General features: G+C 33.9%; 1 protein-coding gene across 1 annotated transcript; it reads right to left on the bottom strand.

Annotated features, from left to right (window-relative positions):
* Positions 1-5,177: 5,177 nt before the first annotated feature.
* LOC104088885 (nucleotide pyrophosphatase/phosphodiesterase-like) lies at positions 5,178-13,509 on the bottom strand. The gene is made up of 13 exons (XM_070187374.1): positions 13,153-13,509; positions 12,348-12,435; positions 9,839-10,105; positions 9,447-9,555; positions 8,737-8,851; positions 8,101-8,233; positions 7,770-7,957; positions 6,668-6,854; positions 6,487-6,554; positions 6,017-6,113; positions 5,702-5,890; positions 5,521-5,601; positions 5,178-5,429 (listed from the first exon to the last, which is right to left on the bottom strand). Exons 1-13 carry the CDS (start codon positions 13,494-13,496, stop codon positions 5,373-5,375), a joined length of 1,923 nt encoding a protein of 640 aa, XP_070043475.1. The 5' UTR covers positions 13,497-13,509; the 3' UTR covers positions 5,178-5,372.
* Between the last annotated feature and the right edge of the window lie 1,840 nt (positions 13,510-15,349).

Below are 15,349 nucleotides of genomic sequence, written 5' to 3'. Positions count from 1 at the left end.
CCCTTCTCAAGCGCACAATAGCATCTTCAATTGGTATGCTCATTTTGCAAGACCTTCCGCGAATTCGAAGCTATTTCTTCCTTTACTCGAATATTGTGTCGCATACCCGATGATGACATAGAACATTCCAAGTTCCGTTCACAATCCACTGCAAAAACTCGATCCTTAACCACACAACAGACCCGAAATTCTTAAGCAATGCACTTAAATTCTTGAATCCACTAGGACCGTGGTTGAGAGTCACCCACTCTGACCTGATCTCGAACATAACCAAACTCCAATGCTCTGCTAGAGCATGAACACCCTCTGAAAGAAGCAACCGGATGAATTCCTTTATTTGTACATCACATCCACAAAGCGTAAACTCTGAATCTTCCCAAAACCTATACATGAATCGATAAGGCGGAATATAACACACATTTATCAATTTCTCTGCTCAAATTACCCCTAATGTTTCCTTTTCTTAGTCACAAATAATCCACTAATGCACCGATAACCAGAAATTGCACACGACGACATCCACGCGATCCAATCGTAGACGGTGGGTCTCCCCCACTTATCTTTAAGCTACCATCACATAATGTAGAGCCCACAACGATCCCTCCTTCTCATTTACCATGATCTCGTACCGTTAACCCGCCAAATTTCTCGAAGTCTTTGGTTAAGCTTTTCATGAACATTCTGAATCATCAGTCACAATCACATATTTGACCTCTTACCGGGTAGCAAGTAGTATTATTCGCAGAAGCTTCGTCAATATCACGCAACCGCTAACCTACCCACAGGAGATAACCCACCTGTGGAATTCCATGCTGACATCTTCCAACGATGTTGCACTGGTTACAACTACTACATAATCAGTAAATTCTCCTGAGCCCATGCTCATCCACCAGTTGTACAAGCATGTTCCTTCCCCGCTGACATCAACTAAAAGTTCAACAGTACCTTCCAAACTCAAAACTATGTTGCATCCGTAACGATAATAAAATCTTCACACCCCTCTTTATTTCAAGCAAACTCCTCTCTGCCATATTCAATATTTCTCTATACAGTAACCACCATTCCAATTATAATTCGTGGACCTAGTCACTCCCACTATGCCTTCCAAATCACTCAAATATTCCTCAAGGTACGTGGTTATCCTTCCATATGATCCATATGCTACTCTGCCACTCCTACTTCGGTCAAACTATCTCCTTTAAGCAACTTCTCGACATCCGCTTCTCATACTCGACCTGCTAGTAACTCATCTGCCGCTAGACACCTCCCGACATGTCCTTCCTCATACTTCGGTTCCCAAATGTTTCCTCAAATCAAATCCATAATTGTAGCACTAGATCTAATTAATTGCTACCAACTCTAAACCTCCTAGAAGATCATCTTTCTCGAGCCATCAACACTAGAAACACTCTTTCGATTCTAAAACCGCTACACCCTACTATCTCTCACAACCGCTTCTCAGGTACCATTTCACCACACCCTGCCCCGAAGGCAAAATCAAAGAAGACCATAATGTCGGCAAACCGTAATGCGTTCAAAGAAGGACGAGGAAACCACATCACAACAAAATATCCACCAAGCTCAAAAATTTCAAGTCTCGTTACTCCATCAACCAAAGCATAATCATCCATAGTCTAATTGCCTTTCCTCTGCTGGAATTAAATGTTGAACCTCTAAATCGTGCATTGAGAAATCCTCTTTTCAAGTCATTCACTGCCTCGACATATAAACAAGCACCCTACCTTACACCAACATTGTGCGATAACAACGCATGAACATCATAACAATCTGTGCATAACCTCAAAACCATAGGAAGTACCGATACTGAATTGAAATTACAGAACACCCTTCCGCAAGGCGACGATAATAGCATGCCCGAACACGTATGGAAAAACATCATGCACCACGTCCACAGGATCAATACCACTACTCAGCGCCTAATTGATAACAAGCGCTTCACGCCGCATAAGATTGAGTAGGAAGGTAACAAAGGCACCAGCCTCAATGGAATCAAATCGCACGATGAGGAAATCAAGAAGGGAAGTGCTCCTAACAGCACTGTAGCCTCTCGAAGATAAATACAGACGTCTTCGTACCAATCCGTAAGACTCTACTAGACTTGCTCATGATTTAAGAGACCTAAGTGAACCTAATGCTCTGATACCAAGCTATCACAAGCCAAAATTCACTAAAGGTCGTGATAGCGCCCAACATCGCCGTCAGGCAAGCCAACGGTGATTGATCAACTTAATTATCCATTTTTTTGAAATCATAATTTTTCCTTAATTAAATCGTATGAATTAGAATTTACACAACTACAATAACGAACAACCCGTAGGAACCACCAAAATCTGGTGTCACAAGTGTATGAGCATTCTTTTAAGGAGTACAATAATAATACAATATTTGTCCTGAATGTAATTAGACAGAATAAAATAAATAGTATAATGGAGACTCGGTGGAATACGCTGCGTAGCCTAATATGCAGCTCATGTGAAGTCTCCTCAACAGGTGCGCCTACGCACCAAGGTGATCATCAATGAACATGTCAGATCCTGCACATTTAGTGCAGAAGTATAGCATGAGTACGTAAATCAACGCGTACCTAGTAAGTATCTAGCATAACCCCGGAGAAGTAGTGACGAGGGGTCGATATCGACACTTACTAGAGGTCTAAGTAAATAGTATAATAATTCATGACAGATATGAAGTGCAAGGCAATAGTAGAGTAAATCTGTAATCTCATGGTTTCCCAATTATTTCTTTTAAAGCATAAACTTTTCGATCTTGTACTCTACCATAATATCTCAAAAAATGCCAAGTGTTAATACCAAATATATAATAAATACCATAAAATGTCGGGCATCCGTGGAAAGACTCGCTCGTGAATAGTCGGACTACTAGCGATATAACGCACGATTCTGTCGAGGTCGTTCGGTCCGATCCGAAATAATGTGTACACTGCCGAGGGTTGTGCGGCACTAACTATAGATGCATCTATATACTGCCGAGGCATTTGGCCCGCTCCACAAGAAAAGGAAGAAAGTTACCGAATTACGAGATAAGTGTTTACAATACCGTACATGGGTACAAAATAAATATAATCTTTACCGCTTCTCAAATAACCTGCGCACTACTCAAAGTGTTAAGGCTTGGCCTGGTATACAAATGTTTATTTCTAAATCAATTTCATTTATAACCTCAATTAATTAAGCTAGCAACATGAGTTCAAATAATTCAAATATTACAAAATAAGATCCTAAGTCTGCACAGACATAAACATGCTTTAGGTACGTACGGAATCTCGTCACCTCGTGCGTACATAACACCCGCAACTAGTTTCACATAACAATAAATATCACCTAGGGGTAGTTTCTCCTCACAATGTTAGACAAGATACTTACCTCGCTCTGAAATTCCATAACCAACTCCAAAGCCTCTCTAACACCTCAAACCGATACCTGTCGATCCAAAGCTAGTCAAACAAGGTGCAAACTAATCAAAATATACTCTAATACCCATAATTAATCAATTTAAACAATTCTCAATTTCGCTCGAAAAGTAAATAAAGTCAACCTGCGGGCCTAAGTGCCCGGATTCCGAAATTTTTTGAAGATAAACCATACCCATAACATTACTAACTCATATATGTAATTTATTCTTAATTCCATTTTCAAAGTCGTGGTCAAAATCCAAAATTTTATATTCTGGGTCTTCTACCAAAATCCCACAATTTTCCTAAATTTTCCTCCTTGAATCCACATATAAGCCTTACATTAAGCTCACAACAAGTGGAAAATTACTTACCTTGTGTTACATGATGAAAACTTCTCAAAATCGCCTAAGAACCGAGGTCCAAAAATCCCAAATGAAAATGGTGAAATGACCCAAGTTCGATCCCGTTATGTGTTGCCCAGTTTTCGCTTCTGCGGACATATTTGCGCATATGCGGCCTCGCTTTTGCAAGCCAAAATGCACATCTGCGGAGTACACTACCCAGCTGAGACCTTGCATCTGCGGAAGCGTTTTTGCTTCAGCGCAGGCACTTCTGCGATGGCCAATTGCGCATCTGCGGACCAGCAGCCTCTGTGTCTTCATTTTTAGCTTCTGAAATTCCACATGTGAGATCTTCACACCTGCGACCACTGCCTTGCCCCTTCCCATTTCACTTCTGCGAGCTCAACCTCGCTTCTGCGATCAAGACATCGCAGAAGCGATCACACCAGTTGCTGCCCAGCTTCAGCATTTCTTAAGTCCAAAACTTAATTTGTTAATCATTCAGAATTCACTCGAGGCCCTGGGGACCTTAACCAAATATACCAACACGTCCCAAAATACAATACGAAGTTAGGCGAGCCTTCAAATCACATCAAACAATGCTAAAACTACGAATTGCACCCCAATTCAAACTTAATGAACTTTAGAACTTCAAACTTCTACATTCGACGTCGAAACCTATCAAATCAAGTCCGATTGACCTCAAATTTTGCAAACAAGTCATAATTGACATTACAGACCTACTCCCACTTCCGGAATCGGAATTGGAATCCGACCCCGATATCAAAAGTTCATTCCCGGTCAAACTTTCCAAACTCGTTCAATTTCCAACTTTCGCCAATTGATGCTGAAATGACCTGCGGACCTCCAAATCGACATCCGGACACGTTCCTAAGACCAAAATCATCATACGAACTTGTTGGAACCTTCAAATTTCGATTCCGAAGTCGTTTACTCAAAAGTCAAACCTTAGTCAATTCTTCCAACTTAAAGCTTCCAAAATTAGAATTTTCTTTCCAAATCAACTCCAAACTTCCAGAAATTCAATTCCGACCACACGTACAAGTCATAATACCCGAAGTGAAGCTACTCAAGGCCTCAAACCGTCGAACGACGTGCTAGAACTCAAAACTACCGGTCGGGTCGTTACACTTATAAGCGAAAAAATGAGCTTACTAAATGTTAATTATGTTGCTATGTGAAAGAATCTGAGCATTCAACCTAAACATTAATAGTGTGAATAAAGTAATGAAGTACTTTTATTAAAAATACAAATTATTGGAGTTCTCGACCCAGCAAATTTAGTGTCACCCAACTTACACGGGAGTTCTCGAGCCCAATTAAAATATTGTAGCCAGTGAATATCAACAAATTAAAGAAAGGTCTCGATCGAGAAGGAGTAGAATAATTAGCGCATAAGCTAAAAATTAAATTATTGAGACAATTATTGTTGCTAAATGTAAGAGAATAAAAAACTGTCAATGTGTATGTATGACAGTATTATATGAATTTGAATAAACTCTCCCTATACTTTGTGTAACATAATTTTACTGCACTAGCTAGTGTATTGTATTCTCTTTCCATCTCTTGTTTGTTCAGCTTCTGGTTATTTGAAAACTGTCTTCCAACTTTCTAGTATTTGCATTTACATACTGCAAAATGGAAAAGAGAAATTTAGAAAATTCTAAGACGTGCATATATTGTGTAACAAAAAATGCACAAGTCCATGTTTGTATCACTTACTTCAATTGTCAATGCTTTGGTTGTTGCATGAACTCGCACGTATCCAAATTTGGCTATTCTTATCAAACTCCACTTATCAGCCTGTGTGTACCGAAAAAGTTAGTTACTTTAATGTGATAATTTTGTGACTTTAGTGTTATAGTAAATAAAATTCTATTATTTTGCGCAAGACTAGGCTTACATCAGAAGGGAACTTGTCCAAGCTAAAGCCAGCCATTCCAATAACAGCATGAACTGGTGCAGTATAATTGGTATTGTCATAAGTATCAATTCCACTTGCACCTTTAGTAGGCAATGCTTTGCATTCCTTCTGATATACTGCACAACTCCTCTCATAATTATGAACATGTCCCCATAATGCTAGATCAACCTGACACATATTTCTAAGTGTCAATAAATACTCAACAAGAAATATATTTGAACTAGTCATTTAGAGTGTAAATGTTTTTGAACTTTGAGTGTGCACAAGTTCAATTTAATAGCGTAAGATGCATACCTTGTTTGCCAGTAGTAGAGGCTCAACAGCTTTGACAAAATCATCATCAACACTTTTAAGAAACACCCCATTAACTGACGAATACATGGGTCGATGCCTACGAAGAAATTAACATAAGATCACTACAATAGTATTAGAAGTTGATTCAAGATTTGAACTTGATGTATTCAGCATTTAAGATTCTAAGCTGTTCAGTATGATAATCAATTCAAATGTTTTAACCTTAATAGGTCAAATTGGGTATAATTTATCGAGATGGAGAAATACTAGCATAATTACCATTTACCAACATGTTACATGTTAATACTTTAATATAGTAAAACTCTATATTGATCTTGAACTAAATAGTACTCCTATTATATAAATGAGTTTAAGTTATAAGCTCTGATAGTGTAAAAAAATTTTACATAATTAGATCACTTATAAGATAATTACAGGCGATAAATGTTGCATGAAGAATATTCACTTACCCAGTAAAGATTAGCCAAGGAGTTCTTGATCGATTAACTGAAGCCATGTCTTTCCTCATCCATTCATACTGTTAGAGATCATTAATTTATATTTTTGGTAAGAAGTTAGTAAATTAGAATCTGCAAATAAATAGGAATTAATAACAAGTATAAAAAAGCTAAACTGGATGGTGAATTATACTTGCTCTGAGTTGTGAGACCAATTATGCTCTGTTGAAATAACTGTGAAGTGAACACTTCCTTGTTCAATGGAGTACCATGGCTTATCCTTTGCTGCAGTTGGCATTTGAAAATAAGTTTCATAAGGCACTCCACACTCTCCCCCTGAATCTGGTGTTCCATACACTGATCCTGTTCCTACATAATCCCTGAATGTTTTTGAACTTAAAGGATAAGAACATTGTTCATATTCCTCCCCCAACCAAAGTTTATTTTATAAAATTTATGAAAATTTCAAGATCTTGACTTTTTTTGTGAGTAAGATAGTTGATCCGTCTAGTTTTATTTGACTAATTTGAATCTGTGTACCGAGTAAAAGTGAAATAATATCTTCTCTCAATTCTTGGCAGAGGGAAGCCCCATGACCGACTAAATCGAGGTTGGGGTTGATAGAGGAAGAGAAGATTTATTGAATGCTCTCGGGCATTTATGTTTCGGAAGGATCTTTTCTTAGTATTTAAGTCTTCAATCTGTGAGTAAGTAACTCATTCTTCATTTATGCAAAGATGAATTACTGTTTATTTGATCGCTCCTATCCCGACTTATTAGGATATAACCTTCTCTAGCACATTCGTGGCAAAAGAAGCATCTTTCACTAAATAAGATTGTAGGATAGCCATGCTTGCTGAAAAGTTACAAAAGTTTGGAAGTGTTTGATATGATGGGAGTTATTTTTAAAAAATATTTTTCGAAAATAATTTATTTTGTATGTGGTGAAAGGGTGAAAAATATTTTCTGAGGATTAAAGATTGATAAAAATATTTAACAAATTGGAAAGTGTTTTAATGAAAATTTTAAGTATTAAAGATTGGTAATATTAATGACTAAGTGTTGGCCAGTTAAAGGAATGATATGAAGAGTTAGAGATAATTATGAAGAAAAACGACTTTTTGCCCAAAAATCTGAAAAATATTTTGTGACAATCAAACACCAAAAAATGACTTACTTTCGGAAAAGCATCTCTGATGGAAATGAATATATATATATATATATATATATATATATATATATATATATATATATATATACTGCTCAATTAATTAAGCTTAAACAAAGAATATTACCGTTCATGGTTGCCAATAGCAGTCATGTAAGAAACATGAGAAGCAATTGGAGTGATTAGTTGAAGGAAGTAATCCCACTCTACGAGAAATCCTGTGGCATAACTTATGTCGCCTATGTGAAATATGGAATCTACATTCCCCGATGATATTTCATCTGCCATAGCCTTCGTCACCGCCAAAGATCCTGGCTACATTAAAGTAATTGTACTATGTATAAATTATTTAAAGTTTGGTATTCATGTACCTTAATGTAACAAAAAAGAGTTTGTGACTTTACTGTGATAATAAATAAAATTCGCGACCGTACGTGACATATGACTAATTTTATTACCTGAATATAATGTTCGGAAGAAGGATCCCTAGGAGCCTTTCCCATATCTCCATATGCCAGAAATCGAACCTCATCTGATCCTCCAGCAGGTGGTGTTTTGAAGTTTATTTTCCCACTCCAACCAGCTGAATCACTGCATTTGTTTAGCAAAAAACGAAAAACATGTAGTAGCTAGCATATATTGGGAAATGACAAGAAAAATATCCGTGTATATATGTTTGGTATATATGATCGGAATTATTTTTCAAACAGAAAAACACTTATTGAAGATTGATAATTATATTAGCAAACTGAATAGTGTTTTGATGTAATTTTGAGTATTGAAGATTGATTTAACGTCTAAATATTAGTTAAAGAAATGTTTCTCGTTAAGAGTTAGGATAATTTTGAAACAAAGTGACTTTCGTTTAAAAGTGAGGACAATCATCTCCCTTTTGGTGGAAAGAAAATATTTTCACCGAAAAATATCTTTCACTATTAAAAAGTCGCTCTTATTCGACTACTTATTTCGACTTTAAAACAATAGTCGTAATTTTTCGATTACAGTTGTCAAAAATTATAATTGATATTTTATTTTTTTATTTTTAAAATTTTATCCGACAACCAAACATTCATTTTGAGATGACTTATATATACCTTCCATATGTGTAGGAGTATGTGGTTGAAGGATTAAGTCCTGTCATTACTGCTGAATGAATAAAGCCTGGGTCATGCCACCCAAAGTCCTTGGCTGGACTTTTTGGAAAAGCACCTTCGGATTTACCCAAAAAAACAAAAAAAAAATCAATTTTAAACTCCTACAAGAAATTAGGCCCAAAAAGGGCATGCAAAATTACAGAATTTTAGCATGGATATTGGTTATATTTAGTGGCAGAGCCAAATTTTTTACCAAGATTCAATATCTACTCTATATACAAATATTATATATTTGAACTTGTATATAGAATGTGATTTTCTAGCGTGAACCCGCTTCTGCTTTTCTAGCTCAAAAACTAATTAATATAATGATGATGAAAGGCAATAAATTTGATGCTTGATAACATGAAGTGTTAGAGAAAATCAACAACCATAAGATATAATTAGCTAATTAGCTCATTTAAGCCTTAACCATATAGCTTACTTGGCAATAGATAAGTTGTACCGAGCAATGAAGTTATCTTATTCGTATAACTATTTAGTTGTCAATCACTCATCACAGATGTTAGTAATTATAAGCTTAATTAAGTTTAACTAAAATGAAAAGAAAATCATTATTGTGGTTTTGTTCATCCACTTACAAGTTAAAACACATGTCAGATAAAATTTTAAAAAAAACAAATTAATAGGGATTGGAAGAAGAAACTTACTGCACATGTCTTTTTGGGTAAAAGTTGAAACTTTTGATATTTCAGAGTTTCCATTTCCATACAGCAGCTGTTGAGGTGCTTTATCCCCACTAACCCATGTTACTCTCAACTAAATTTGATGAAATGTAGGAGAGGGAAAAAAAAAAGCAAATGGTCAAACTAACATTATTTATGGTATTAAAACGAACCAAAGAATCAAAATAAGAAATAGGGCTCATTATTGTAACTACAATTTTTTACCCTTCCATATATAACAAGAAACACAACTATTTTTGTTGGATGAGATTAGATAAGATGATTCTACCCTTGACCAGATGTCTCGGGCTTGAACTCTATAATGAAGAAATTTCTAATAAGGAACGTTTCCCTTTAATATGCATATACGTACTTACTGAAGTTCCTGTTGAGTCCATGCTTGAGAGATGGCCATTTAAAGGCTGTTTAGGGTTAGTGAAACTCAATTTGTTTGATCTTTTGAGTATGCAAGGTGTGGCAAATCCACCAGCAAAGAGGACAAACTCAATATCAGTCCTAAAATTAACAACGTGAAATGAGAGTGAGGCGCTACAACTTCTCTCAACACAAGAACCCTTCACATATTTCTTGCACTCTTTCTTCTTGCATCTTAGATAACCTGGATCTTTGCTTAAATATTGTGCCTGTCATAATAACCAAATCATCTTTCAAATTAAAAAAGTAAGAAACAATACAAATTAAAGACCAAACTTTTTAATAAGCTTGGTTCCTGTAAATTGGATGAGTTGTCATATTCCGCACCCTAAATAATTAAGGTACTAACATATTTGAAATATGCATAAATTAAAGATTAAACAATGAATTCGAAGAGAAACTAACAAGACGTGGTGCAAACGGAAGAGAAATTAAGTGTATAGAGTTGAATTATCTATATTCCAATAGTCGGATGGATATCTATTTAAAGAAGATAGGAAAAATATTCTACAAGAATCTACAAATTCTTACACAAAATTAAACGAACTAGCTAATTAAGATCATGGTTTTAAAAGGTAGGGGAAGGCAGTGGACGTTGATACGTTTTACCTACTATATGGGGTGCGTGACATTTAGCTCGAAGAAATTTTATTTTTAAAAAAAATAAATAAAAGTAAAATTATAAAATATGAAAGAACTCAAATTTATCTGAAATCCAAGAGCGAAAATGTACAAAAATCAATTTAAATGCCTGGAAATTATATAACTCAAGGAGTGAGTCCTGCATGAAACATACATGAAACAAATGTCAATTTCGCCTTGTCTAAATATATAAGTATTATCTTATGACATATTCTCAAACGGATGATGTCACTCAGGTTGTTGCGTGAATCACAATGTAGAGTGTGTTTGGTATGCAAAAGAGAATATTTTTTTACCATAATTAAGATATTTTTTGGTACAATGAAAGTCACTTGTCAAGGAAAATATTTTCCATCAAAAAAAAAATGGCTTCCATTACTGCCAGAGCTTATGGTAGAAGTCATGTTTGCTTACAATAACTTGATAATATTATTCTAACTAACAAGTAACAATAATTAAATTTAGATATTATTATTAATTTTTAGTACTCAAAATTTTATCAGAACACTCTCCGATCTATTAATATTATTACTAATTTATACATATATATATTCTTCGTTCAAAAAATTTCCATTCACCAGCCAAATGTGGGACACATTTTCAAGAAAATATTTTTAGAAGATCCTATTAAATAAATAATGACCTGAATCATACCAAACGCATTACATTCAATTTTGATAATGTAAAACAGTCGTTCCGCACAAATTACTTTGATAACGGAGGATATTTCTTAGGAAAAAAGATCGTCCATCAAATCAATCACGAAAGGTTATCAATGTGAAGATGATATGTAGGGTTTGGCAATTTAAGCCCAAACCTATCCATGAACCCGACAAAGGTTGGGCTGCTCATTAACCCACTCATTGTAAACTCAATCCATCTTGATTCAGTCCATTTCAGTCTATCTAAAGTTGGGTTGATTCAGTCCATTCCATGAACAATTTTGCTAAAATATTTTTAAAATAATTCTGTTTTGTTTGATATGTTATATATAACCATAACAAAAGAAAAAGAAGTCTTATTTGATAATTAAATAATTCATAAGAAAACAACATACATTAACTAAAATTTGATAAGAGTTGAGTAGGTTGGGCTATAACCCAAACTTTAACATATCTTGATCCAGCTCATATCAGGCAAAGTAATTTTTGGGCAGGTCATTAATCTGTCTATTTATTGACTTCAACTTATTTTGACCCGTCAAAAATCAGTTCGGCCCATTATAACATGTCCTAACAAGAGGGTGGCATAGAAAATGGGAACGTATTAAATGATGATCAAAAATGAAAGGTGGGCAGTGGGGGCGAATGAATGTAAGTCGAAATATATGCATAGTTAGTTAAGGAGGCGGTATTGCATGACTTATTTATTTCAATTTCAATGTGGTACGTACGCTTATGGGTGCGAGACCACTTCCCACACTTTATTAAATGCTCTACTCTTAAGTGGTAGGCATATTCCCACTACTTTACCAATTACCACATAATTCCCACATTGTTTGTTTCATCTCTCACCTCTCATCTCTCATCCTTTTTTCTAGTATTATTATCTTTTCCATATTGAGTGATTTTTAAAGATTGTAATATACATTTGCAATAATATCTGCATTATAATAGTTTCGTTTGATCCGATATTTTTAGGCTGCTATAGTGAAGTGTTGTTCCAGACGACATATATTATAACATAATATAAAAATCGATTACGAGAAAAAAATTAACTTTTATAGTGAATAACTGTTATATAGGAATGTTGTTATAGTGTGATATGATTGTATATATATAATTTGAAATTTTATTATAGCGAACATACCTTGACAGGATAATGGCAAAGGAGTGGAAGTTGAGAGAGATCACCAGTCTGTTGATATTGTATGGCGTTAAAAGGGCAACTTGATACGCTGAAAACAGGGGTATAACAACCGAAATGTCAATACAATAAATATCCTAACTATAAAAGAGAACACAATAAAAGTAACAAATAAAGAACATATATTTTCATATCACTTCTTCCATTGTTCACATGTTCTTTTCTTTACACTGCAAATAATAAGTAGTATACTTTCTCTTCGTCAAAAGTACTGGACCACTTGGTTGAGTTTTATGTCTTTCTCCATCACGTATTCATATTTTGAATTCTTATTTGCTGGTAAAGCTTTACTAATGACCCACCGGCAATAATAAAGGAAAACATGTTATGAACCTCAAATATTCATATATAATTTAAAGGTACTTTTGAAAATCATGATAAAAGGTAATCATAATTCTTCTAATTCGGGAAAAAGAGAAATTTTTTCAACAACAATAATCTACATTCATACTACAGAAAAACAGAACACGCTATTGAATATAGCGTCTAATAGAATTTAAATTAAAACATAGTCTCTTTTTTCTTTATTTAAAGTTTTCTATGCACGGATAATGTTAAAAAAAGTTACACAATCCATTTAAAATGTAATTATAGGTAATTTTTTATGATAAACAGTATTAAACACTAACTGGTAATTTGGTAAAATTAATAGTACTAATTAATATGTTATCGCATGTTAAACTACAATAATAATTTACTAATATTTATAGTGTCAGTATATATAACTTAATTTCTTTTTTTAACTTACTCCGCATATGAAGGAGAGATCATTCCAACCCAATCGCCTTTTGAAGGAAGCAAAACACCAGAAACATGAACTGTAACAAAGCCTTCATCAGAAAGGCTTGAATTTGAGGCTGTAGTTATACTGAGATACGGGTTCGGGTCGGGGCATTTGGCTAAAACTCTTCGGTTCAGTATCCGAAATTCGGATATTGCTGTATGGTTAATAAACTCAGCTGTTGAATTCACAATTACGTTTGACAAATAATAAGTAGAAGATGAAGATGAAGAAGCAGAGGTTAAGAACACAAAGAAGGTAAAGAGAATTGTTTTATAAAAAGAATAGAAGGAAGCCATGGGAGATAACATGGAGATAATATTGAAGAGAATGGATATTTATAGGTGTGGTGATGGTCTAAGCCTCTTTTTTAAAGTTTTCCTTTTATTTTTAAGTTTAAGTTATGTTGATGTAAAATAACTGGTAGTAACTTTTTATATCAAGTAGAACGACAGAATTTGTTATATCAAAATTTAAATTGAATTAATATTGTAAAAAAAAATATTACATATTTTATCAGTATACATAATTTATTTATTTTTTTCAATTTGTCAAACTAGAATTTAGAGAGGCTACATATACATGTGTGAAAGCAAGATGTAAAACTTGAATATTCCATTGGTTTTTAGTGCAAATGACCTAAATTAGCTTTGACAGATGAATTTACAAATATGTATGATGATATTTACCTAAGGTTTGGAGTTTAAATTAATACTTAACAAAGTAGTAATAGTAGTATTAAACTATTAGTAGTAGTAGGCATTCAGTATAGTAATCTATTTCATCCGTGTCAAATCGATTCAACAAAATTAAAGTTTATCTCCTTTTATGAAACAAATGAGTCGGATTTTATCCTATTTGATAGCTTAAGTAAATATTTGCTACATATTGATCTTAATAGGAAATAAATCTACTATGGAGACAGATGTTTTATGACAAGTGAAAAGGAAAACAATATTGAGTTAATGACTTAAATAGAAAACTTCAGGAAATCAAATTTGTAAAATCTCGTCTGAAATGAGAAAAAGGATAATATATCATGTTATTTTCATATGACATGTTTTGCAGGTAATTACTTTGTTGGATGAAACAAGAGGTTTTAAAATAATAATATTTCATCATGTTATTTTCATATGACATGTTCTTTAAAATCAACTTAAACAAGATAAAATGTTTAAATAAAATGACTAAAGAGGGTAAAAGAAAAACTCAATTATGGAATACAAACTGTGAAGATCTAACATCAAGTAAAAATAGGGAAAATTATGATTCTTCATATGCAAAATAAATAAATAAAGTGGAAAGAGCAATGCTGGTGGTTAAGTCAAGGGGGATAAATTTAGGCCTAACTTGAATACTCCGATTTTATTGCAATATTATCTAAATCAACTTCGAAGACGAACAATCTAATTGTAGTGATATCGACCTAATTATAGAAGTTTAAATAACAAAATAAAAGTAGGCATTTATGTTTAAGTGAATATAATATTGAGATGAAAAGAAGTTAAGAACTTCTTGAGATTATCATACAGGTAATTATTCGGAAAACAGATTTTTCTAACAGAAATGCTAGAAATCCTGGATTTTATATATACTTTATTCTTTTAAATTCCCCTCTCGTTTTTTTAGGCACCGTTACGATTTATTTTGCGTCTCATTATGTTTTTGAGTAGTATTTCAACCTTTGGAATTAAATAGAGAATTAGAGATATTTTTGAATCATACGTAATGATCAATACTATGATTTTACGGGAGTTTATTACATAAGGAGATCCTATTGATAAATTGATTCCTTCGACTTACCTTGTTGGTTATGACTTATGCAAATGACATTTTTATTCCCTTTCGGCTGATGATAATAACTAATCGTAATTTTTGTCCTTTTTTTCTTCTTTTAGGGTAGCAACATAGTTAAGAAGATTTTTCCTTTATAAAACTAAATTAGCAAGGAACAGCTAACAACATTAAATTGGAAATCAACATCTCATTTTGTCAGTCACTTTTCTCTAGCGTGAACTTAAATAATTTTCTGAAACCCACCCACTCCCTTAAGGAGGAAAAGAAAATTGTGAATGAAGTTCAAGTAGTATAGAAACTACACTTTAGCTTCCAAAACCTTCTTATTTTGAATGTGTTTATTGAAAAAGTACTTTTGAAGAGTCGT

This window comes from Nicotiana tomentosiformis, chromosome 1 (assembly GCF_000390325.3).
Source record: "Nicotiana tomentosiformis chromosome 1, ASM39032v3, whole genome shotgun sequence".
Classification (NCBI taxonomy): domain Eukaryota; kingdom Viridiplantae; phylum Streptophyta; class Magnoliopsida; order Solanales; family Solanaceae; genus Nicotiana; species Nicotiana tomentosiformis.
The sequence above is the reverse complement of the archived record's forward strand: the minus strand, read 5'-3'. Positions and strand labels throughout refer to the sequence as shown.